A 23,023-nucleotide genomic window follows, 5' to 3' on the forward strand; every position below is an offset into this window, starting at 1 on the left:
AGGAAGGGGAGAAGCTGGTGGGGGAGGAGCAAAAGAACAATTCTCAAATATTCCAGGAGTATTTAAAGCAGCCAAACCAGCTGTGAGAGCTCTGTGAAAGTGAGACTGTCTTCTACATTTAGAAGAGTACACGACCCAAAGTATACCTCTCCCTTTCCAGCAAGGAAACCAGCCTTGAACAATTAAAACATTCAGTGACCTGCACTCAGCTGAGTGATGTGCCCTGCAAAGATATCCATCAACAAGCACTACAGGCTCTCACCCTGCAGCTGAACCCGTTAGCAACCAAATCCTCACTGTTTTCCTGGTAATCTGCTATTCCTTTCCAGTGATGAATGCTTAATCCCCTTTTAAACAAATTGCCACAGCAGCACTGGCTCATCGCACTCTCAGCAAATAGGGTCAGCCTGAGCAGGGTGCAGTATTTGGGGTGTATCTAACGGGGTGCTGCTCCTACCTGTGCTGATGCCAGGGCCATGCCGTTGCCTGTACGCCCCATGGAATGTTTGCATTCAAATAGGAGCCGGACAAGCGGACACTCCCTGGGCCCTTCATTCCAGCTGGCAACCGTGGCTCCAAACTGGACGGTCAGGCCTTGTACCAAGGTGTGTCCCAATGGGCAATGGGGTTCTTACTGTACTGGGCTTTTCCTTCCTGCTCGTGGGGCTCCTGCTGCTATGTGCAGGCTGCAGCCCCCAGCCCACCTGGGGCCATACAGCCTATGAGATAGTAACTCCAAAGAAAGTCAACTCTAAGGCAGGCAAAGCCAGCCAGAGCAGCATGTCCTACTTCATCAGCATTCAAGGTGTGAATTATACCATTCACCTCAAACAGAAGAAAGACTTTGTAGTTAAAAACTTCCCTGTACTCACTCGTGACTCCGAAGGGCAGGTGATGATCGAGCAGCCCCGTGTGCTGGCAGACTGCTATTACCAAGGCTATGTGGAAGGCATCGTGGACTCCATGGTGACTCTGTCCACCTGCTCTGGGCTCAGGGGACTGCTGCAGATTGGAAACTTGAGCTACAGCATCGAACCCCTGGCAGCTTCCACCACATTTGAGCACCTTCTGCTGCAAAGGGAGGCAGCGGTTCCTGGGACAGTGATCTACAAAACACTCCAAGGAGGCAGGCAATTCCCAGGTTACAGGGCAACACCCAAGCAGTTCCAGCCCTGGGGACCTATGCGGTACATGGAACTCATGGTGGTGGTGGACAAGGAGGGGTTTGATGCCTTTGGCACACGTATAACAAATGTGATGCTGGAGGTTATTGAAATAATCCATCTGGTGGACGGACTGTTTTCCTCTGTCCGCCTTCGCGTGGTATTAACAGTACTGGAGATTTGGACAGAGAAGAACCCTATCAGTATCACCAAAAACATAACTCAGGTCCTTCAAAGCTTCAATCGCTGGCGGATTCAGCATAGCCCTGCACACATCAAGCATGACGTGGGGTGTCTGTTTGCCTCGCTGGACTTCAGTAACAGTACAAGAGCATTGCACATGGGCAATAAATTAAACTTTGCCAGTGCATGCGATAGACAGCGCTCCTCTGCTGTTGTATCATTTGCCAAACAGTCTTACATCGACACGGCCGTCCATGTTGCTCACGAGTTAGGATACGTCCTTGGCATGAAGCTAGATGACAAACACTGCAGGTGTGGAGATGCCTCTAAATGCATCATGAGCCGAGAAAGCGCAGTGAGCTATGGATTCAGCAACTGCAGCACAAAGTACTATTATGATTTTATAACAACAGGGCAAGGAAAATGTCTGAATAACGTCCCATCATCTACAATGACACTTCTACCACAGCGCTGCGGGAACGGAGTCGTGGAGGACAAGGAGGAATGTGACTGTGGCTCAGAAGAACAGTGTAAATCAGACCCTTGTTGTGACAGCAACTGTCGAAAGAAGAAAGGAGCCATTTGCACTTCTGGAGGGTGCTGCAAGGATTGCAAGTTTCTTCCTGAAGGAGAAGTGTGCAGGAAGAGCAGCAATACATGCGACCTGCCCGAGTACTGCAATGGGACATCTCAGCATTGCCCAGAGGACGTGACCAAGCAGGATGGAACCACGTGTGCTGCAGATGGATACTGCTATTCAGGCAAATGCAGATCTCGCACATTACAGTGTAAGGACATCTTTGGTGAGAGAGCACAGCCTGCTCCACTACGATGTTTTGAGGAGCTGAACATGAAAGGGGATCGGTTTGGCAACTGCTGGGGAGATGGCACAGATACCAAGTTTCAGAAATGTCAGCTGGAAAACGTCCTCTGCGGGAGGGTGCAGTGCACTGATGTTAGAGATCTGCCTGAGACAGAAGATCACTCAAGCGTCATCCAGACCCCATTGGGAGATACCTGGTGCTGGGGCACAGAGTACCACGTGGGCCTGGACGCCTCGGATGCTGGGGTCATCGAGGACGGCACACAGTGTGGTGAGAAGAAGATCTGCATCAATCGGACCTGTGTCCCTGAGGAGAAGTACCTGACATCTCAATGCTCTGCCAGCAAAACCTGCAGGGGAAAAGGCGTTTGCAACTCTAAAGGAAACTGTCACTGTGATGACAGCTGGGCACCTCCCTTCTGTGAGTATTCTGGCTTTGGAGGAAGCATTGACAGCGGGCCTGCACCGGTCAAGAGAAAAGGGCTTTTCAATTTCATCATGAGGGTTACCTTGCTGACTGGCACTCTTCTGATACTCGCAGCACTTGCCATTGAATACATCAGAAGGCTTATGACAAACCGACTCTCGTGCAGCTTTTGTAGATGGTGTCAGTGCAGAAAGAAGGGTCCTGAGAAGGAAGAAAGTGAATTCAAATCATCTGAGAGTCACGACCCCAATGCAGGAGTTGATCTGCAGCAGCTGGGCTCAGACACCAACTCCTGACATAGGATCAGTTTTAAATGAGCCCTCAGCAGCTATGTAAGCACACAATTTGGGAAGCTCAGTTTCTTTTCTGTAGGATAGCAAAATGAAATTGTTTAGATAGACCTCAGTAGCAAAAATAAAAAACAACAACACTAGAATGACAGAGGGGCTCAGGTTCATTTGAAATACTAATGGTTTGCACAGGCAGTCACAACTGTGAGTAACACACGGAGCAGTGAGGATCCCAGGGTGGTTGGGGCAGAGCCATTTACTTGTACCAGTGTGCAGCAATCAGAAAGATAAGCACAAGGTGATACAAGAGATTTACTAACAAGGGAACCAATGCAATAAAAAAGCATTAAAAGGAAAGGAAAAAAGACAGCTCACCCATCTCTGAAGATCTATGCTCACACAGAAAAACCTCACCAAAAAGGGATCTCCAGAAAGGGCTCCTTCCCCAGTGCCAGTCAGCCCTTCCATGAGGTCTAAGAGAGGTGCAGCCAGGTTCACCCCTTCGGCTCACACACATGAATTGCCTTCACCTGTGCTCCCAGGGCTGATCAATCCTTTCCTCAGGTGCTCAATCAGTCCTTCAGGCTGGGACTCATCAGTTCCCACACAGCTGTGCATGAAAAGCACAGGCTGGTTGTGCAGGGGGAACCCCAACCTGTGTCCCGGGGGTGCTGTTGGCAGCAGGGGTCTCCAATATGGGGTGTTTCAGAAGTACAGTAGAGCAAGCAGACAGTGTACCAATAAATAAATATATTGGGAGGGAGCTCTGATAGGGCTGAGTGATAAAGAAGACTGGAGACCACAGGTTTACACACTGGCAAAGGAGGCAAGGCAATAAATGAGGCACAGAACAGCTCGGGTTGGAGGGGCCTTTAGAGAGCAGTGCTGTGGGAACAGGCTGCCACAGCACAACATGGCGGCCGGAAGTGATGCGGCCTTTCCGGAACCTTCTTAAGGGAGCAGCCGGGCGCCATTTCCTAGAGCCTTAAGGGTGAGGGGATGGAGATGCTGGTGCCATGGGGGGCTCCTCTGAGGTGCCTTTCCTCTGCTTTGAAGGTGGTGATGTGTTTCCAGGCTCCTGGGATGGCACTGCTCTTCAGGTTGGGGGTCTGGGTGGTGCTGGGGGCTCTTCTCCTTCCTGAGGCAGGCAGCCATCACCCACCACCTGGTTATGCTGTCCATGAGATCATCCGGCCGAGGACACTGGTGACAGTAGCAGGCAAGTCAGCATTGGGAGAGGTGTCCTACATCATCAGGGTGGAGGGTAAAGACCGCATCGTCCGCCTCATGCAGACACAAGGACTGGTGGTGAGCAACCTCCCGCTCATCACCTACAGCCCCAGTGGGAGGAGGGTGGTGGAGCAGCCCCATGTCCCTGAGGGCTGCTACCACCTGGGCTATGTAGAAGGCAGCCCCGGCTCCATGGCAGCACTGAACACCTGTGCGGGGCTGAGGGGACAGCTGAAGATTGGGAACCTGAGCTATGGCATCCAGCCTGTACCGGGCTCCCTGACCTTCCAGCACCTTCTCTATCGACGAGAGAAGAACTGGAACAGGTTCTCAACGTGTGGCTTGACTGACATAGTGATGCGAAAGCAACCAAACTGGAGGGGGGCAAAAAAACCTTTAGGGAAGAAAAGATTGGATCAGAGGCTGCAGCACACCAGATACGTTGAGATATATATCGTGGTGGACCAACAGCTGTTTTCCTTCCAAGAGAGGAATGAAACCACTGTGATGTTTCTGGTTATAGATACAATCAATTTAGCAGAAATACATTATTATTCTCTGAAGGTCCGCATCTGCCTAATTGGGCTGGAGATCTGGACGCGTGGCAACCTCATCAGGAACAGCCCAGATATAGAAGAAGTTCTTAACGATTTTAATGACTGGGGAAATAAGCACCTTTCCCCTCGGATTAAATATGACATTGCACATCTATTCACTTACACAGACTTTGGACTCACTGTTGGGCTGGCGTACATAGGCAGCATCTGCCACCCTGGCTACCGGTCAGCTCTTGTATCTTACATACGAGAAGATCTTGCGACCTTTGCAATTATTTTTACGCATGTGCTGGGTCACAACCTGGGGATGGAGCACGATAGAAGGGAGTGTAGTTGTGGAAATGCCAAGTGCTACATGACAGGAGGTTCAGTTGACGGTGCCACGGCTTTCAGCAACTGCAGCATTCAGAGCTATTTAGACCTGCTCAGCAGTGGGCATGGCAACTGCTTAAACAACATCCCCGAGCCCAACAAATTCTTCACTTTTAAGACCTGTGGCAACAAAGTGATAGATGAGGGAGAGCAATGCGACTGCGGGGGGATTCATGACTGCCGAGGCAATCCCTGCTGCTACCATGACTGCAAGTTGAAGCCAGGTGCTGTCTGCTCTGTTGGGCAGTGCTGTCAGAAGTGCCGCTTTCAACCTCCAGGATACATGTGCAGGTCAGAGGCAGAGGAGTGTGATTTGCCTGAGTACTGCAATGGGACTTCTGAATGGTGCCCAAATGATCTGTACCTTCAGGATGGGACGCCCTGCAGTGACGATGGTTACTGCTACAGGGGGAGATGTGCGTCCCTTGACAAACAATGCAGAAAAGTCTTTGGGGCTGAAGCTCGGGTTGCTCCAGAAGGTTGCTTCAAACAGCAGAACATGAAAGGGGATCGATTTGGCAACTGTGGTGGCGATGGGAATGAAGTTGCTTTTGTGGAATGTAGGCCCCAAAATGCTCTGTGTGGAAGGCTGCAGTGTGTGAATGTAAAGAAGACAGCCTTTCTGGAGAAGTCTGAAACCCTCATTCAGGCGCCAGGACCTGAGGGTTGGTGCTGGGGCACAGTCCACAAAGCTAGCATAGATACACCTGATATCGGAGGAGGAACTGATGGCACCAAATGTGGTCCAAAGCATATCTGTATTAACAAGATATGCACGAATTCCACCATCTTAGCCAAGTGTGATGCAAATGTATTGTGCAACGAAAACGGAGTTTGCAACAACCTTGGGCAATGCCACTGCTACCCTGGCTGGGCCCCCCCCGGCTGCGAGTACCATGGACTTGGGGGCAGTTTGGACAGTGGCCCCCCACCAGCTCTCATGATCTCCAACGCAGAGGCTGTCCATGATAAAACTTTTGGGATTGCAATAGGAATCACTGTTCCCGTTGCCTTCGTTCTCGGTGCTCTCCTCTTTGTTGTCATCAAATACATTAATACAATAACTGCATTTTTCAGGAAAACTTCACCCATAGAGACATCTGAGACTCCTGAAAACGAGGAGCAGAAGTCGGAAGAAGAAGAAGAAGAAGAAAAAGAAGAAGAAGAAGAAGAAGAAGAAGACAAAGTTTAAAAAACATGAAAGCACTGGGAAGTTCATCAGCTGAGCTTTGGGAAGGACTGAGGGGCTCTGTGCCCAGACTGACAGTCCCAGATCTGTACAAAGTGATTTATTTAATGTTGTAAACTGTATAAAAGTTAATTACACAAAACTTGAGTATTTCCATTTCTTGTATTCCCGACTGTGTAAATAAATTTGGGTTGGGCCCCAAAAACAAAACTGTGAGAAATTAAAGAGCATGAAAAAAATATAGGGTTGTTTTCCCCTCAGTGCAGCTAAAGACATGTTTATGGGACCACAGTAATTCACTTAAACATTTAGAGGAGCAAGTGAAGTCCTACTTTCCTGGTTTGTGAGAGATGCTCTGCTGGGTTGAAGAACCTTATTTTTCTGAGTGTTGTGGCTGAGCAGGAGTTGGGATGAAGGGAGATGTGAGAAAAGTCAAAGCGTGGAAGTACGTGCTGATGATTGAATCACCAAGGTTGGGAAACACCTGTAAGATCATCCAGTCCAACCATGCAGTGTTGCTCCATGCAGCTGGCTAGCAGGAGGGTGCATGCTCTTGTTTTCATATTGAATTAAAAGATGGATTTAAAAATATTCATCTTTGCTTTAATGTTAACTCGTAATGGCAAATAACTGACAAACACGTAGAAAAGTAAAACATCTTTTGACCACACGCCCTCAAAGGAGCTGTACTAGATCTTGGAGTTGTTACATATAATTTGCTGTATTTCTAAAGATACTTCCATAAGGAGAAAGCCTGTGCTAAAAATTTACCGGGTTTTAAAGGATCCCTTTCAAGTCCATAGAAATCTGTAAAATAAATAACTATCTTCACTGAAAGTGCTTTTCTGACAGATCTGCTCGGGCTCTCGCAGCACTACAGTTAACCGTGCTGGTGACAAAACAGTTCACACCAAGACAGCCCAGCAGCTGTGCTGGTTGGCATTGCTAAAATACGACGAGGCCCCATTGGGATGCTGCGTACTCTCGTTTTTGCTGCAGGAATTCATCAGAGCAGGGTAGATGTGGACACCTCAGTGTCTGGAGGGCTGGCAGGGAGTGTGCTGGCATAGAACTTCTTCTGAGAGCGCAGGAGAGGAGTCTGAGTGTCAACGTCACGGCAGATATTGCGTTTGAGGGAGAGGAAGACGTGCTGTGTCCAGCCGTACACAATGCAGTTCAGAAGTCCCTGGGAAGCTGCTGTCAGTGCCTGGGAGAGATGGCAAGGGAGATCAGGGCTGCTTCGTCAGTCAACACTGCACAGCATTCAGCAGCTCCCTGCCAGCCTGTCAAATCTGACACGTTACTCCAGGCCTCCCACTTCCAGCATGATTTTATCTATCTGCAACCCCCATGTGATATAGAAATCTCACGGTTATTTTAATAATCCCTGCTAAATTCTGCCTCCGGCACATCAGGCAGCTGGATGAGTGCTGGGGAGGAATTTCAATCAGAGACTGTCAGAGAAATAGAAAAATGTAACCGAATTCTGAGGATCCCTTCTAGTCCTACTTAATGCAATCTTCATGACAGTGTGATTTTTGGCTACTGAGACCTTTTCAAGTCTGCAAAAAACACAACAACTAAGAAAGAACTTTTTTTTTTTGCCAACAAAAGGCAACCAAAGCAGTTACGTTCATAGCTAGAAAAGCTCTGTTTTGTCAAGCAGATGTTAGAAATAGACAAACACTAATTCATCTGTTCAAGCAGAGAAAGCAGATCATCAGAGGATGCAGACAAAGACTTTTACCTGCAGAACAAGAAGAGCCATGTAGATTTTGCTGCTTGTTGAAGCTGTCAGCTTCAGTATTCCAAGGAGGACAGCTGTGAGGAAGGATTGACAAAAGGGTGTTGCTTTAACCTCACCTCCTTTGACTTTCATTCCCAGGCACTGTGTCTTGGGGGAATATTGTGAGTGTAAATCAGCTCTCTGCTAACCTGGGGCCCAGCAGCAGAAGAATGCGATGGGGTAAAAAACCACTCGTTGTTCCACCATCTTAATCATTGCCCACTGCTGATCTCCCAGGAATCCTGTGGAGTTTACGAACCTTTTGTACAAACCTCGGGCTTGAATGAGTACAACCTGAAAAGAACAAGCACACATTCTTGCTTGCATTTTGAACACATGCTCAGATCTCGCTTGCTCCTCCGTAGAACGGAATAATATCTCATGTTTTTTGGTGAAATCCTCATGTCAGTCTAATAAACCTCTTCACACTGTGCAACATTGTGCTTCCTAGGAGACAGCAGTTGTTTTGCAAGTGATCTTCTCTGAACTGAGGACTCTTCATTGATTATTCTCTTGCACTGAGCTGCCATGTGATCTCTGCTGCTGTTCTCTAAACCTTCTCTGCCTACTCTGTCCTGTTTGAGATGGGCCACTCCAGATGGATTTATATTTTCTCCTGCCCCCCAGCTCTTCCAAAAGTGAAGCAGCACTGCACAGTTCTTCTCCTCACACTGTCTGACTGATGATACTATCCAAGTAAACTTGGCCGACTGAGAAACATCTTGCATGCAAAGTGATTTGTGACTCATGTAATGATGAAATGGGGTAGAACTTCTCACGCTATCCAGCTGGTGCAATGGCTAGCATGCAAGGATTATGTTTCTTACCAGAATGGCTATGAAGCTGACCAGAAAGGAAACAAGGAAGACCCCAATGCCATAGAAATGCATGGCTCTGCAAACAGAGCCATTCAGCGTTAGCGGCTCGTTGGTGGGCTCAGACATTTCTGTGTGCATCAAGAGACATCTGTGGGGAAAAAGCGAGCAGCCTAAGCTCTTGCCATGACTCAGAAGTGGTGAGGCTGTTTCAGAGAGAAGCATGAGCCTTACCCATGCTTTTGACTGAAGTTCTGGTAGCAGTTACTGCTGTTGCCCAGGCAAAACACAGGCATCATAAGAAGAAAAGGGATCAGGCTAGGAAAAGAGAGGACAACAGCACAGTTACCGCACTGCAGTGCACCTGCTGCCAGCAAAACACTCCTCGTTATTTCTTCTGTCACTGCAGAAGGCTTAGAAATTGTTTTTATTGACGCTGCTCTAGAGGGATATTTTACCAGCTTTGCTAATTTCTACATTTCATTCATACAGACAATTGGTAAAAGGAACACACTGAAAAAAGACTGCATATGGTTAATACAGTTATAACTACCTTGGCTGGAAGAAGGTCCTTACATCCCAAGACTCCTGCTCTGAACATACAGTAAAGCTCACATCAAAGTAAGTACAAAGCAGGGATCAGTGCACTACAATTTACAAACTCACATTGTTTTGCCAGAGGGAAATGAATCTTACCTGGACAAAATTGTTGCTACTCGGCCAATGCAACTGGCATAATCTACAACCTGCAAAGTCCAAATAGTTTAGTTAAATGATTGCACAGCCAGTGGCTCCCAGCAACCAGCTCCCAGGGAGTGCTCCAGCAGTTCAAGGTTCTATAATGCTGATAAATCCCCAGACCAAATACAAATGTTTGTTTCCACTTTGCACTGAATCAACAATGCAGGGTTCAGCGTGCGCTGACGTGCAGCAAATACAACCTACACTTCCACAAGCTCACTGACATGTCCTCCTTCAAGACATGGGAATTGGAGAGGGGAACTTTGAATCAGACAAGTAGCAGACACTCTATGAACTCCTTGGTGTAAATAGTCATTCTTTGTGCTCCTCATTAATCTAACCTGGCCCTGTTCCTAAGAAACTTCATGTTCTGATGAAGAAATGAAGGCAAATTGGATGCCCTGGTCTCAGCTCACCAGGAAATGTACTTTGCCAGCTGGCATCCATGCACCAGCTGTGAGAATACAACATGGGCACAGCTGTAGTGTGAGGGAACTCACTGTAGGTCATGCATTTTGAATGGGAGTCCAGCAAGAAGGAAACCAATCCTACAAGCAGATCCAAACCCTACAGACAAGAGCCCTTGAAATACAGACCAATCTGCTCCACCTGCTGCTCCTACACAGACAGTTGGAGTACCTGAGACACAAAGTTTGTTGTGCACAGCACATGTCTGGGGAAGAAGAAGGGTATAGGCAGGGCTGGAGCTGATGTGTTCAATGGGAAGAGCTGCATAGTCTCTTGTCCTGCAGCAATATATATCAGGAAGAATTTCAGTTACATAGAAACTGTTTAGCCAGGTGTGAGTAATGAAACAACTGCAAGTAGAGATTTTGATCACATGGTGTGTGAAGTGTTTGTTTTAGCCTGTAACTCAAAGAGTATTTTTGAGTACTATGTCCTTGTTCCTCAGTTCCCAGTGATTACACCGTCTCCAAAATGGGCTTTTATAAAGGTCAGTGATGATGAAGTCAGGACCACCCATTCTTCATGGAGCCAATTCACACCTTTATCAGCAGCTCCCTTATGTCACACCTACCTCAAACTCTCACAGTATATTACTGACGCTCTTGAATTCTTTATGATAGCTGGGGAGGACAGAAATTGCAATTCTCTGTTCCAAACTGTTCAGGTCCCTGCTGCTCTAGAGAACCATTACCCTGTCATGAACTTGTAGAAGGCAGTGAAAGCAATAAACCTTTTATTCAACTGGTGCAAATTGCTGACCTGTGGAAGAACTTCACCAATACACAGTTCTGAGCTTCCTCTTCTGCGTGACTTGCATTGACAATTGCTTTTGCCCATTTCAGTCTTGCAAAATTAATCTTTCATTGAGATCCTATAGCAGACTGAGCTGTATTTCTGCTGATCTACGTGGTCCAGCAAGATATGTCAGCTCATACAGTCACAGTGCAGAAGGACCTTTAAAGTCCTTCTGACAAGATAAACTGTCATATATGCACCTCTTAAACCCCACACAGTTATGCCTCACAACAGCTGTTGTGCATCTATCGTACTCACTGTGGGGGGCATCCTGTTAAGGTTCTGATTGTATTTCATCTTCAGGTCCATGTACAGATGCCAGGTGTAGTTGGCAGTGTATAGGAAAGAGGCCACATAGAATACCTGAGGAACAGAAACAACCAACATTTTAGCTCTACAGTAGTAGTTCCTGTAGCAGCATTAGCTCTTCACCAATGAAGCATGGGCCAAAGGCAGGATATTAAGCAGTGTGATGGACTACCAAAGGTGAGGTCCCCAACCAGCACTGGTGAAGGATGAGTGTGCAGGGGGTCTCACCTTAGCCTGCACAAAAGCAACTTCCCTTTGGCCCTAAATCAGGGACATGAGAGCTGATGACCAAAGGACCATCTTGTAAATACAAATATTTGTGACTTGGCTCATTCTGGGCTCAAATTCAATTAAAAGGGGTCAAAGGCACTTGGATCCATTCTTTATCCTACATCCATTAGGAAACACAACACAGACACGGCACTTAGATTTTGTAACTCACATAATGAACTCACTAAGCAGTGAATTCACAGAAACAGAAAACAATAATATATTTAAAGAGGAAAGAGGGGGCAGAGGACACAACACTTTCACAGTAAGCGAACATTAACGTGCTAAGAGCCCTCTTCCCTCCATGGGAAAAAGAAGGAAAGAAAACTGTTTCCCACAGTGAGCTTCTTCCCAGCCCTTGACTGAAGCTTGAGGTAAAGCCAAACACCTGAAATCTCCTTTAAAAAGAACAAATCTGTCTTGCACTTTTTATGAATCCCCAGCCCTGGTTTCTCCAGGCAGTCAAGTGCAAACAGTGCTGCCTGACCTCGAGATATATATGCGTGTGTTGTTTGTCACAGGAAACACATGCTTCATTGACAAAGGCAAAGAGGAAGGGCTGGGCTATTGAATTTTCCTGTAGATTTTCTACCCTCTGCCAAAGAAGCATGAAGCACAGGTTTGTCAACCTGGTACCATCTAAGTCCAGGAATGCAGTCACTAAATAAACCTGGTCTCCTTCACTGAGGTTGCAAACACTCTTGGCTGGTTCTCAAGAGGCTCAGTCCGAGGGGCTGTTACACTGCAGCAGGAATATTACAGTGACTTTCCAGCTCATTAGAGGAGGTTTAATGAGGGTTCATAGCCATTCTTCAATTACTTCCAGGGAAAGTCATCAGAACGGTCCACAGAGATAATTCTCTTGCACTTCAAAATGCCTTGGAGAGCTCGGAAATGTCAGCACCGCATTCTTTTTAGGAAGAAGGAACTTGAGAAGTTGCCAGAAGGAAGAGAAGGGAGTTCTCCTCCCCTGAGCCCCACCTTGGGCTGGGGACAGTCCTGCAGGAGGAGATAAAACAGCCGCTGGGAGACATGGGAGTCCCTCATTATAACACTTCTGTGGCTTCCCATTGTGCTTAGCAGCATGAGTGGGGCTTGCCAGGACATTATTAGGCCACTGGAAATGAACTGGAAGAATGTGGGGGAATTGTGCAATTATAACCACAATCTCTGCTCTGGACTTCACTTATTGCAATTCAAAGGCAAAGTAAGGAGGAGAAAAGAAAGTCCAGGCACAGCAGAAGGGAGCACTATTTACATTTAATATCATGAGTTTAACCAAGAGTCTGGAGCCAAAAAAAGTCTTTGAAACAAAACCATCCCCTCCTTTACAAGGTGGTGGAGATGCTGAGGGAATTCCATCAGCAAGAACTTCAGCCCTTGGTAATAAACTGAAGGTGAACAGTTTGCATAAGCCAGAATATTGTCCTGCTCCTAAGGAAATGCCTGGAGACAACCAAATCATATGCAGTACAATGTGGTTCTCTGTCAACATGAGTGCTGAGCTCCCCTATGGCTCACAGCATTTTACAGATTTTAGGTGTTTGTGTGCAAACAAGCCACGTGTATTTATGAGACACCCAGGAATGCAACCCTTGCAAGACTTCTCCTCTCCACACAGGCAGGACAGGGCCAGGAGACATTTATTCCTACTTCATTTGGTTACAGATCACTTATACTCTGTAGAAGGCACCGGTCAAACCTGTTGCTGGCTCCTACTTACGCACAAGATGTTCCCACCACATAGAAGCATTGCTGGGGTGTTGAGCAAGGAGGTGTCCTCTACCTTGTCACATGCACCATGCGGGCACCGTTGCTATGGCAAGTGCTCCATTTGTTTTAATTTCTCACAGAGCAAACAGCAGCAAGAGCTCCTGCCAGACGCATGCTATCTCAGCTGTCCTGGTGCTGAGGACCAGTAACCCTGTGGCTGAGCTTGGGATGGGGCAGGCAACCTGCACACCCCCACCACCTCACCCCGACAAGTCCTGCAAAGACTCAGAGGGAGTAAAGCTCGCTCCCCTCACTAGTGTCCCTAAAAAGCTCGGTCACAGGCTGGAAAAGTAAGGGTAGGAAAGAGGCAGAAAGGCAAAAGGGCACAGCATGCTCTCTGCACCACCACTGAGAGAGGATGCTGTATTGTGTGCACCCAACCTGCTTCTCCTCCAGCACTGAAATGTCTTCTCCAGGCTGTAAGAAAATCACTCCAGCACTGAACTTCAAGGACTGTCCCCTACTCAAAGCTACAAGGGGAACATCTCTGCAATGCCTCTTCCACATCTCCACAGGTTCCTTCCACCTTCAGGCTCTGAAAAGTCTCTCGAGCTGTTCTCAGCTTCCCTTCTACCATGACATGAAAGACATCTTTGATATTGCTCTGCCTCATTCCCAAATGGCCAATTGCACCGTTGCTTCTCTTGGAATGAACATATTGCACTGCTTCCACAGTAGCACAAGGGAGCTTGTGCTCTCTAAGCACAGCACTCACCATCACAAGTAATACGATTTCACCCAAAGGCACAGCTGTTGAAAATATCCCAAGGCAGCAAACACCCATCCCCAAACACAAAGCAGTGTGATTGTTCTCACACCATACAATTCCCTGTCCTCTCTTAGGTACACAGAGAGCCTTGCTAGCTTTGGATGCTACAATGCAGCAGAGACAGTTCCTATCTGTGGGTACCACACTGCTTCCAAGGAGCTGGACCAGCCCTCACAACACACACAGAGGCTCCCAACAGCCTCTTGCTCTTCCCAGACATATTTCTGCAGGTACTTTGAAAGGAAACCATTAAGACCAGGGACCACCCCTTGCAAACCAGTGCTGTGGCCCACACTCAGCTGTGCCCTGAATTATCTTTCAAGAGCAGTGATATGCAGCACCTGATGTTGTAATGAGAACTCAGTGAGACAAAATCAAATGATCAGGAAAATGGCATTTCGCTCATTTCACTCCAATTATGCTCAGAAATCAGCCTGAGTGCTGGATATGAATTGCTGGGGCATGGTGTTGAGGCTGAATGGATGCAGCAGCCTCTAAGCATCCACAGGATCAAGTCGGCAAGACGAGGAAGCTCTTTGTCTGACTAAAATGTTAACCTTTAGCCTAAGTGAATGACAGAACGCATCTGTTCCTGCCCAGAACGGGAAAAGCACGAAGAGGAATTGAAAAGCTGCAGTATGGGAAGCACACAGATAATCCTTGGCCCTGGACCAACAGGAAATAGATAAAGACCCATCTACTCACTTTACAGAAGCAACCCAAACACTGTAACCACAACATCCCATGCTCTCCTTGCCTTTCTTACTGCCTCTCACAAGTCAGCTGTGCCCACACCCCAGCACCGTTCTATCTGTTGTACAAATGAAGAGCTGTGCTAAGCCAAGTTCACACAAGGATCCTGTGCCAAAGCCTGTCTTGAAACAGTCCCCAGTGGCCATGCTGTGATCGCTGGGAGACTAATTACAGCAATGAGCACAACGTAACAGCATGAACTGTGATGCCAAGGCTACTCACTTGTCCCATCGCCTGCAGGTTGTAGCAGATGAGATCCTGCTTGGAGGTTGGTGTGCTATAGAGCAGCGCTCCAGCGATCCAGCACATGCCCAGAAATAGGTCAGAGAGACTCAGGTAGAAAAGAGGACGAACCTGAAAAAAGTTAAAGTGGTCAGCAGGTTTGGACAATGGCCATGACATCCCCACGGCCACCAACAGCAGCAGCTTTAACCCTTCATCTAGATGTGTTTTCACCCCCAGCTCTTTAGACAGGGCAGATAAAAGCCCTCTGATTCCTGCTCTCAGGAGCTGCTTCTGTGCAGACGCTTCTGTTCTAAGCACCTTCTCTGCCCCAGGATCCAAGAGCAGCATCAAACCTTACAGAAAACATTCCAAAGGTCCCCGGTGCAACACTATGGCAGAATGAGACAGGTGTGCAGGCAGAAGTGAGGTTGTTTATGAAATCAACTAAAAGAGCAATCAAACATCAGTTAAACACAAACTCTTCTTCAGATGTGAAATTACTCACCACAGACATTTTTTTCTATGTTTTTCATGGCATTTCAGTTGATGACTAAGACTGAATCTTGTCACACCTTGTTCGCATCTGTGTGGAACAGAGTCACATCTCTAAGGGCAGTTTCCACCCTACTTCCAGTTTCCATGCACTGGCCAAAAGGGCTGCAAACACTGCAGGAAAATATCTGTGCAAAGTTCTGGCCAACGCTGGCATTGTTAGTGGTAGAGCACACACTCTGGAAAAGCAGCCTAATTATCTAGATTCTTAATTGTAGTCTTTGGTACCTAATCTTCAGCAACCTGGAGAGAAAATGATAGCTTCTTTTCTTCCCCATAGGAAATTATAATACTAAATACAGCAGGGAAACATTTCAGCAGGGCTTGATTTTGAGATTTTGAGATCGCCTTGCCTCTCCAGATCTGAATCTGTACTACTCAACACAGTAAATATAGCTTCTACATCCCTACATTTACAAATGTCTCTTTTAAACAGTGATCGATCCAGACTTTCCCTTGCTGGTGCATAACAGAAGCACTGGCAGGCAGAGGATGGCAGGTTGGGAAGCTTTAAGGTTGTGAGCATTGCAGGTTAGAGCCAAGCTGCTCTGAAATAAGAAAAGCAGCAACATTTGCATCCACACAGGTCACCCCTTTCTCTAGCAACATGTGTCCTCGGTGAGAAGCACTGCAGGAGGCTGAGGAACCTATACAAAAACCTATACAAAGAAGTAGGTGGCCCAGTCGTAAGCAAAAAGCAGCATGGTTCTTGTTTGCAAGAGAATAAGGAAAAAAAAAAACACAAAAAAAACCAAATGGTATTTATAAAATAGAGGAAGGGAATGTAAAGACGTAATGATTCAGGAGAGCTGCCAAGCTGCAGCATACGTGTTGATCTTGCTATGCCTGGCTGCTGCCCAGAGACATCTGCCTGCAGAGAACCTGCTGAGATGACAGAGGAAATTCCAGGTTCAGTGCTTGCCATCATTTCTTCTGACTGATTAAGCTCTTGCTGAAGTTCTATTAACTTCATAGACACACATGCACAAAAAAACCAAGTTCCAAGATTGCAATATTTGATTTCCTCAGCTGGGGGTTGGAGGGGGAAGTGTTTATAATACTTTTTCTCCTCCCAGCCTCCAGAGCTGTTTATATTCTACTCTGGAGTCTCATGACACAGGGAATATTCAGTTTGTGGCAAGCTTTGATATGGATTTCTTCCAGCCCCTTTGTTTACTTGCCTATAAAACCAGAAGCGTAGGGACAAGAGGATGGGGAAGTTAGTGAAGAGTTTGCTGCTTCTGAAACACCAGCAGCGGATCCTGCAGCAGCAGAACAAGAGCCTGGAAGCCTGATGGAAAGGGGTTATTCTGGCTGATATCCATCCTATCCAGATTTGCAATAATAATCTGAGCAGAAACATCTGGACTCTCTTGAGCCGCAACAGTCCATCTGTGAACTGGAGCCATGTGTAATTCACAAGCAGTGAGAGCCACAGTCACATCATATGACCAATAAATAGCACGAGGGCTCCTGAGTAATGTGGACTTGTGCCCTGGAAGTCAATGGGCTGCTGAGTCACTCTGGGACCCTCACCCAGCTCCACTACACACCAGAGGGGAGGATCTCAAGAATCACATCCAGTGCTCTTCAGGTGCAGGCAATGTGTCTGCAGCTCTCAACCCAAGGAGCTTTGATAGACATTAAGTGCAGCACGAAGCAACTGTCCTAGCACCAAGGCAGAGATGCAGCTCTCCTTCCTCACTGGGAGCACACTGAGATCTCTGCAGCTCATTCTGGATGTGCTGGGCATGCTGTTTCTGTGAGGCTCTGGCTACCCAGGAGCAATCTGCCCTGGAGACATGGAATCACATTTTCCCTCCTACCCCACTTCATCCAGTGGCATGTCATTTGTTAGCCTGTCTGCATGCCTTCCTTCCCTGAGGATAATTAACTGCATTCCCTGAAAGTCCTGGACTGTGGGCTGAAGATCAAACCCATGCTGAAGATGAGGGGAGTACAAAGACAGCTCTGTTACAACGCAGCTGCCAGCTTTACCACTCTACTGCTCTTAGCAGTAACCTGTTATCTGCACGGTCCACAGACCAGGCTGCAAATCCCAAACAAAGAACCACAGCTTCACACAGCTCTGTGCACTGCCTCTGATGGATGACTTACTCTGGATGGGCAGAGGGGGATTTACATGGACAGGAAAACCTGGCAGGTTTGGGATGGACTCTGTGATGACTGGTGTATCCTGGATATGCAGGATTCCCATGTGTGATGCACTTGGGATGTGACAGGTGCTGCTCTGGCAGTAGAAATGCTGACTGTTCTGCACATGGCCAAGGTGAAACCTTTCAAAGCTACGCTCCGTGGCTCAGCACAACAAACTGCTGTTCAGCCCAATCTGGTTTAGTCTGAACTCTGCAGGTCCTCCAAGCTACACCAGCTTCAGCAGCACACCTGCCTGTGAAAACAACTCAGAAAAACCCACAGAAAGACCCCCGTTCCTGCATCTCCCACAGGGGGGTTTGCCAATTTACATCCCAGCAGCTCTGTGTGCAGCTCCTCATCCCTCCATGAGTTTTGCCCTATAGAAGAGGGCACAGCAACAACTCCTCATTGCCAAGAGGGGACTCGCTCAGTGTTAAGGAACCTGCTTTTCCCTGCACAGCTCAAGGTTAATCTCAAACCTGCCCCACGGACAAAGGGTCACTCTCGCCAGCAGCCCTTTGCCTTCCAGCTGCTGTAAACAAGATTTAGCCAGAAAAAACCCCAAGATGTGCAAGGTGCCAACAGCTCAGCATGGAGAGAATAAGGGGTGCAGACAGGAGCTGCACTCAATGTCCTTATGGGACTTATGGGACTCTTTTAAGACTCTTATAAGTCCTTACGGGACTCTTTCAACTCGGGTATCCCATGGTTTATAGTCCTTACCTCAGGGGACCGCACCACGTTTTGAAAGATGGCATAAGTGATGATGGAGCTGGAACCTGTAACACTGACAGAACAAAGCACAGGTTGGGATGGGAACACGTGCATAACCGGGATACAGCATCTCCCTTCTTGTTGGGAACCCGTTCGTTGTACCTGAGCATGGCCATGGTGAAGTGGATCCACTGCAGAGCTGAGTAGACCTGGGGGAGAACCACAGAATGAGGCACAGAATGAGGCACAGAATGAGGCACAGAATGAGGCACAGAATGAGGCACAGAATGAGGCACAGAATGGAGCCTGTAGCTCCACACAGAACCGCTCAAAACCCCAACCCTATTCTGAGCCCTGTCCGAGCTCCAGCTGCTCGTGAGGAGCCCATTCCGTGCCCACCACCCTCCGATAAAGAACCTTGTCCTAAGGGAGATCCACACAGAGCCCTTGTAGCACCCTCATGCAGCCCAAGAGCAGAGCAGAGGGGAAGGGCCGTCCATGGGCGCTCACCTCCTGCCATCCCCCCTCCAGCCGGGACGCGGCCGCCTCCGGGATGGCCATGGGCACCGCCGCTCTCCCCTCACAGCTCTCAGGGCTCCGAGCACCGCCCGCGCTCCTCCCCGTCTCCCCTCCAGCAGTGGAACGAAGCAGACCCTGCTTAGCTTACCCACACCGCCCCCACTCGGAGCACACAGGGAACGCGCGGCTGAGGACTCGGTCACCTCAGGAGCCTCCACAGCTTTTTGTCTTACCACAGAGCTCAGAAACCAGCAGCGATTTGTTGGAACAGGTTTTTATTATTATTATTAGAACAATATTAATACATTTCATCCGGCAGCTCTTCATCCCCACCCCAGGATTCAAAAGGCAGCAAAAGCTCCCACAGAAATCGATTTGCTGAGCAGAAAGTGCAGTCTCAAGGTGAAACTGGGAAGGTGTTTGTGACCCTGATAAAGCTTGTATGGGAATTAACACTTTTTTTTGTTGCAAGACCTCGTTTTTAAACAGTTTTAACTCTGCCAAGGGCTGCTGAAGCTTTAGTTTCACAGTGTCGTTCTGGAGATCAGGCTGGAAAAAGCATTTTCTGCATGTTAGCAACCGCTTGGAACTTTTAAATATCCCTTTTTGTCTCCTGCTCTTTTTCATGAGGTGAAGCTTGGATAGGAAGGTAAAAAAATGTGTTGGATGCCTTCAGCCATGGGGAAACTCACCTGAATTTAATCTGAATACTGAAAAAAGAAGTATAAATGGGTGAGGCCCAAGAGTAACTGCAGCTGGAGGAGACCTCAGTGCTCAGACCAGGTACCACAAAGGGGTTCTGCTGTAGAACAAGCTGTGATGTGCAGATTGAACCCAACAGCTTCTGGAGAAGGCAGATGGAAACAGCAGCTCTCGGTCAGCAGCAGGTAAGGACAGCACTAAGGGGGGAGAATGAGGGTGGGATGGGGGTGAGCAGAACAAAACCCAAAAGCAATGAAAGCAGGGACAGGTGGGTACGGCAGGGGCAACGCCTCTGTACCTTTAGAAACATGGAATGTGAGACTGAGTTTTGTCATTGCTTTGCTGGGGAACAGCTGTAAAAAACCACCAGGAATGTGCTCCAGGCCAATAGAGTGATTTGGGATCTACTTTAACACTGTTATTTAATAGGATTTCACAATACTGGCAGCTTGCTTTAAGGTGGTTTTCCCAACATGTAAATACTGTGTTTTTGAGGCATTGCTTCCTCTTATCTTATAACTGAGGATCCAATGGCGTCTGCTGCTCTCTTGAAGTCAGTGGGAAGTTTGCTTGCACTGGGAGAACTGCTTAAGACTTGACAGTGTTTCACAGCTTGCACAAAGCTCCCCAACATATCAGAGCTCATCTTTATCATTGTTCTTCTTCAGGAACGAAGCCAGGATATTGAGGCTTTTCTGGAGCTCTTCCTTTTTCCCATCGCTCATTTTATTCTTCTCGATCAGTTTTGTGATTCGAACAACTTCGTTAGCAGCAAACTCTTCTCCTTGCTCCAGGATCTTGCTCATAATTTTCAAGTATTGCTCAGCCGATTTCTTCTCGGTTTCCTTTGCTCTCTCTAAGCTCTGTTGTCCCTTCTTCAGCAGTGCCTGACGTTCTGATTTGTCATTGACACCCATAAACTTGCTGGCCAACACATCGTACTCCTTCAGACAGCCCGGCATCCCCAGGTAGATGCCGTTACTCTTCAGCCAGCGCTGAATAGCCCCGGCTTTAATGTGACCAGAGTAAGGTAAGGGATTATCAAAGTCACCATCCTGGAACAGATAAAAGATAGGGTACTTCTCCTTGTCCAGCTTGTACTTTTCTCCCAGCTCGGTGTTCAGTTTATCGCCATAATCTGTCATGAGAGAACAACACAAACTAAGTATTTATCCTTATAAAACACTAAAACACTCCAGCCAACGCATCCTTATGTCTTCCAAATCCCAAACCCTAACGCTGCTTTGCTGTGCCTTCAATAAACACGAGTCATCACCAGCATCTCTATGTACAAACCCACTTCTCCTTATGGCAGATTTAGATTCGGTTTTATTCTTTTGCTCTACCTGTTGATTTCATTTATTATATAGTTACGCTGGTTTCTTTTCCTGACCTATGTGTGAGCACACACAGAGCATGCCAAGCAACGTGTTTTCTGTTCTCACATCAATCGCATTTATCCCTTGCAGTCAGATACCATCACTTTATCCCTGCAGTCAGATACCATCACTTGAAGTGATTCCAGCTGTGCTCACATCACACTGCAGCACCTTTTCCTCCCCCCCCCATAGCACAGCAATGCTCAGAGCTCCTCACCTGATATCCCCACCTCAGCCACCAGCAGCTCCTCGCTGGACCCCGAGCTCTCCGCCAGCTTTTTGAACTCATCTTGTTTCTCGCCATAAGGGTATTGAGTATCGAACTTCACCAGGACGAACTTGTGCTTTGGGATCACCTGAAACGACAAAACAAAGAATCAGGATCCAATCATTTCAGCTCGAAGAGATCCACGAGCAGCTGTAGGTTGTTCTTATCTTCCTATGCAATGAGGAGGTGCAAAGGGAGGATGGAGATTTCGTAACGATGGTAAATGACTCACTGCAGCGTGAAGGAAAAACGCGTGTAGATATTCCTACAGCAGATGATAGAGATGGTGTGATGGGTACGGATCTGCTCACTGCTTTATTTATATGAGACCTGCTCACTGCTGATCTGATTAGTGCCTTGGAAGAGAGTCAATGCAACAACTTTCAGTGGGACATGAAGAGGCCGAGTGTAATGTCACTGCGTGTCCCAGCACAACAAACAGCTCCTGCCCCATCATCGTGCTCCATGCCCTGACTGCAGCTCTGCCGCTGCCTCCAGCAGCTCCCACATGCCTTGAGCTGGGCTCCAGCTGCGGCTGCCCACAGGGAGGGTCGGGATCACCTCCCTCACCTGCTGCCCACGCAGGGAGGTAGAAGGGCTGTAGAACGTGGTATCCTTACAGCACCCATTAAACCAAGCAGGGGCTGCTCGGTACCTCGCACTGCTCACTGTGAGCAGGGCGGTGCACGTTGCTCAGCACAGCTCGGTACCTCGCACTGCTCACTGTGAGCAGGGCGGTGCATGTTGCTCAGCACAGCTCGGTACCTCGCACTGCTCACTGTGAGCAGGGCGGTGCATGTTGCTCAGCACAGCTCGGTACCTCGCACTGCTCACTGTGAGCAGGGCGGTGCATGTGGCTCAGCACAGCTCGGTACCTCGCACTGCTCACTGTGAGCAGGGCGGTGCATGTCGCTCAGCACAGCTCGGTACCGGCGCTGTTTGTCTCTTTCCCACAGGCCCGGCTTCGTGCAACGCTGCCTACGGCCGGCCAGGCCCCCGCGGCACGGCTCCACTTGGACCGCGCCGATTGGCTGCGCGCTGTGGCTGCCGCTCTCCCATTGGCTGTCTGGCGGCCGGTCCGGCGCCTCGGCTATTCCGCTGTCCCGGCGGCTCAGCCCGGTGCCCGCCGCGCGCTCCGCCGTTCAGCCCATCGCCCCCCCCCCCCCGTCTGTCGGAGCTGCTCGTTGCGGTGCGAACAGCCGCGGTACTGACACAACGCTCCCGACGCGGCCGCACCCCCCTCCCCGAGCTCCCAGCTGAGCCCGGCAGCACCCTCCGTGCGGGCGGTACCTTGTAGAAGGTGATGGTGTCGAGGGGCACGGAGCCCTTGGTGTGCAGGGCGCTGCTGGGCAGCGCCAGGCCGAGCAAGCAGAGGAGCAACGAGCAGACAGCGGCCGCCGCAGCCATGGCGGAGCGCGGAGGGAGTGGGGCTGTGGGTCACGTGAGCGCCGGCCGCCGCCACCGGGGCTCGGCCCGCCCCACTCCCGCCCCCTGCGCGGGGCTCAGGTGCGGCCCCAGCGTACGGCGGGACGGGAGGGGTTGGGCGCGACTGGATGGTTATGGCCGAGTGTTCCACGAGCACGTGGGGATTTTTGGTACCTGTGCACTTTCCTTACCCTGACAACATGGGTGAAGTGCGAGCAAGCAACGTGCAAAGCCTCAGCAGCAAGGGAGAGAGGATAGTAACATTAACGGACACAACCAACCCCCCCCAAGCATAAATCTGAATCGCCATCCACACGGGTTAAACAACGAGCACACTCCGCGCACTTTATCTTCCCTCGCTGCACTTAA

At 48.7% G+C, this 23,023-nt stretch overlaps 4 protein-coding genes across 4 annotated transcripts; 2 read left to right on the forward strand and 2 right to left on the reverse strand.

Annotated features, from left to right (window-relative positions):
* Window positions 1-336: 336 nt before the first annotated feature.
* LOC107321150 (disintegrin and metalloproteinase domain-containing protein 21-like) lies at window positions 337-3,037 on the forward strand. The gene has a single exon (XM_015877776.3). It carries the CDS (start codon window positions 466-468, stop codon window positions 2,890-2,892), a length of 2,427 nt encoding a protein of 808 aa, XP_015733262.2. The 5' UTR covers window positions 337-465; the 3' UTR covers window positions 2,893-3,037.
* Window positions 3,038-3,876: 839 nt separating this feature from the next.
* On the forward strand, window positions 3,877-6,553 carry LOC107321151 (disintegrin and metalloproteinase domain-containing protein 20-like). Its single transcript, XM_015877778.3, has one exon. It carries the CDS (start codon window positions 3,886-3,888, stop codon window positions 6,235-6,237), a length of 2,352 nt encoding a protein of 783 aa, XP_015733264.2. The 5' UTR covers window positions 3,877-3,885; the 3' UTR covers window positions 6,238-6,553.
* A 262-nt stretch (window positions 6,554-6,815) lies between these two features.
* Window positions 6,816-19,004, reverse strand: TMEM116 (transmembrane protein 116). Its single transcript, XM_015877788.3, has 11 exons — window positions 18,872-19,004; window positions 18,524-18,570; window positions 18,371-18,434; window positions 14,936-15,067; window positions 11,098-11,202; window positions 9,532-9,581; window positions 9,070-9,153; window positions 8,848-8,986; window positions 8,170-8,314; window positions 7,982-8,055; window positions 6,816-7,441 (listed from the first exon to the last, which is right to left on the reverse strand). The coding sequence occupies exons 1-11, from the start codon at window positions 18,920-18,922 to the stop codon at window positions 7,241-7,243; spliced, it is 1,092 nt and encodes a 363-aa protein (XP_015733274.2). The 5' UTR covers window positions 18,923-19,004; the 3' UTR covers window positions 6,816-7,240.
* A 134-nt stretch (window positions 19,005-19,138) lies between these two features.
* On the reverse strand, window positions 19,139-22,646 carry ERP29 (endoplasmic reticulum protein 29). Its single transcript, XM_015877791.3, has 3 exons — window positions 22,520-22,646; window positions 21,179-21,317; window positions 19,139-20,720 (listed from the first exon to the last, which is right to left on the reverse strand). Exons 1-3 carry the CDS (start codon window positions 22,634-22,636, stop codon window positions 20,218-20,220), a joined length of 759 nt encoding a protein of 252 aa, XP_015733277.1. The 5' UTR covers window positions 22,637-22,646; the 3' UTR covers window positions 19,139-20,217.
* Between the last annotated feature and the right edge of the window lie 377 nt (window positions 22,647-23,023).

The sequence above is a fragment of the Coturnix japonica genome, chromosome 9 (genome assembly GCF_054131305.1).
Source record: "Coturnix japonica strain WE chromosome 9, WE-NBRP24, whole genome shotgun sequence".
Classification (NCBI taxonomy): Eukaryota; Metazoa; Chordata; class Aves; order Galliformes; family Phasianidae; genus Coturnix; species Coturnix japonica.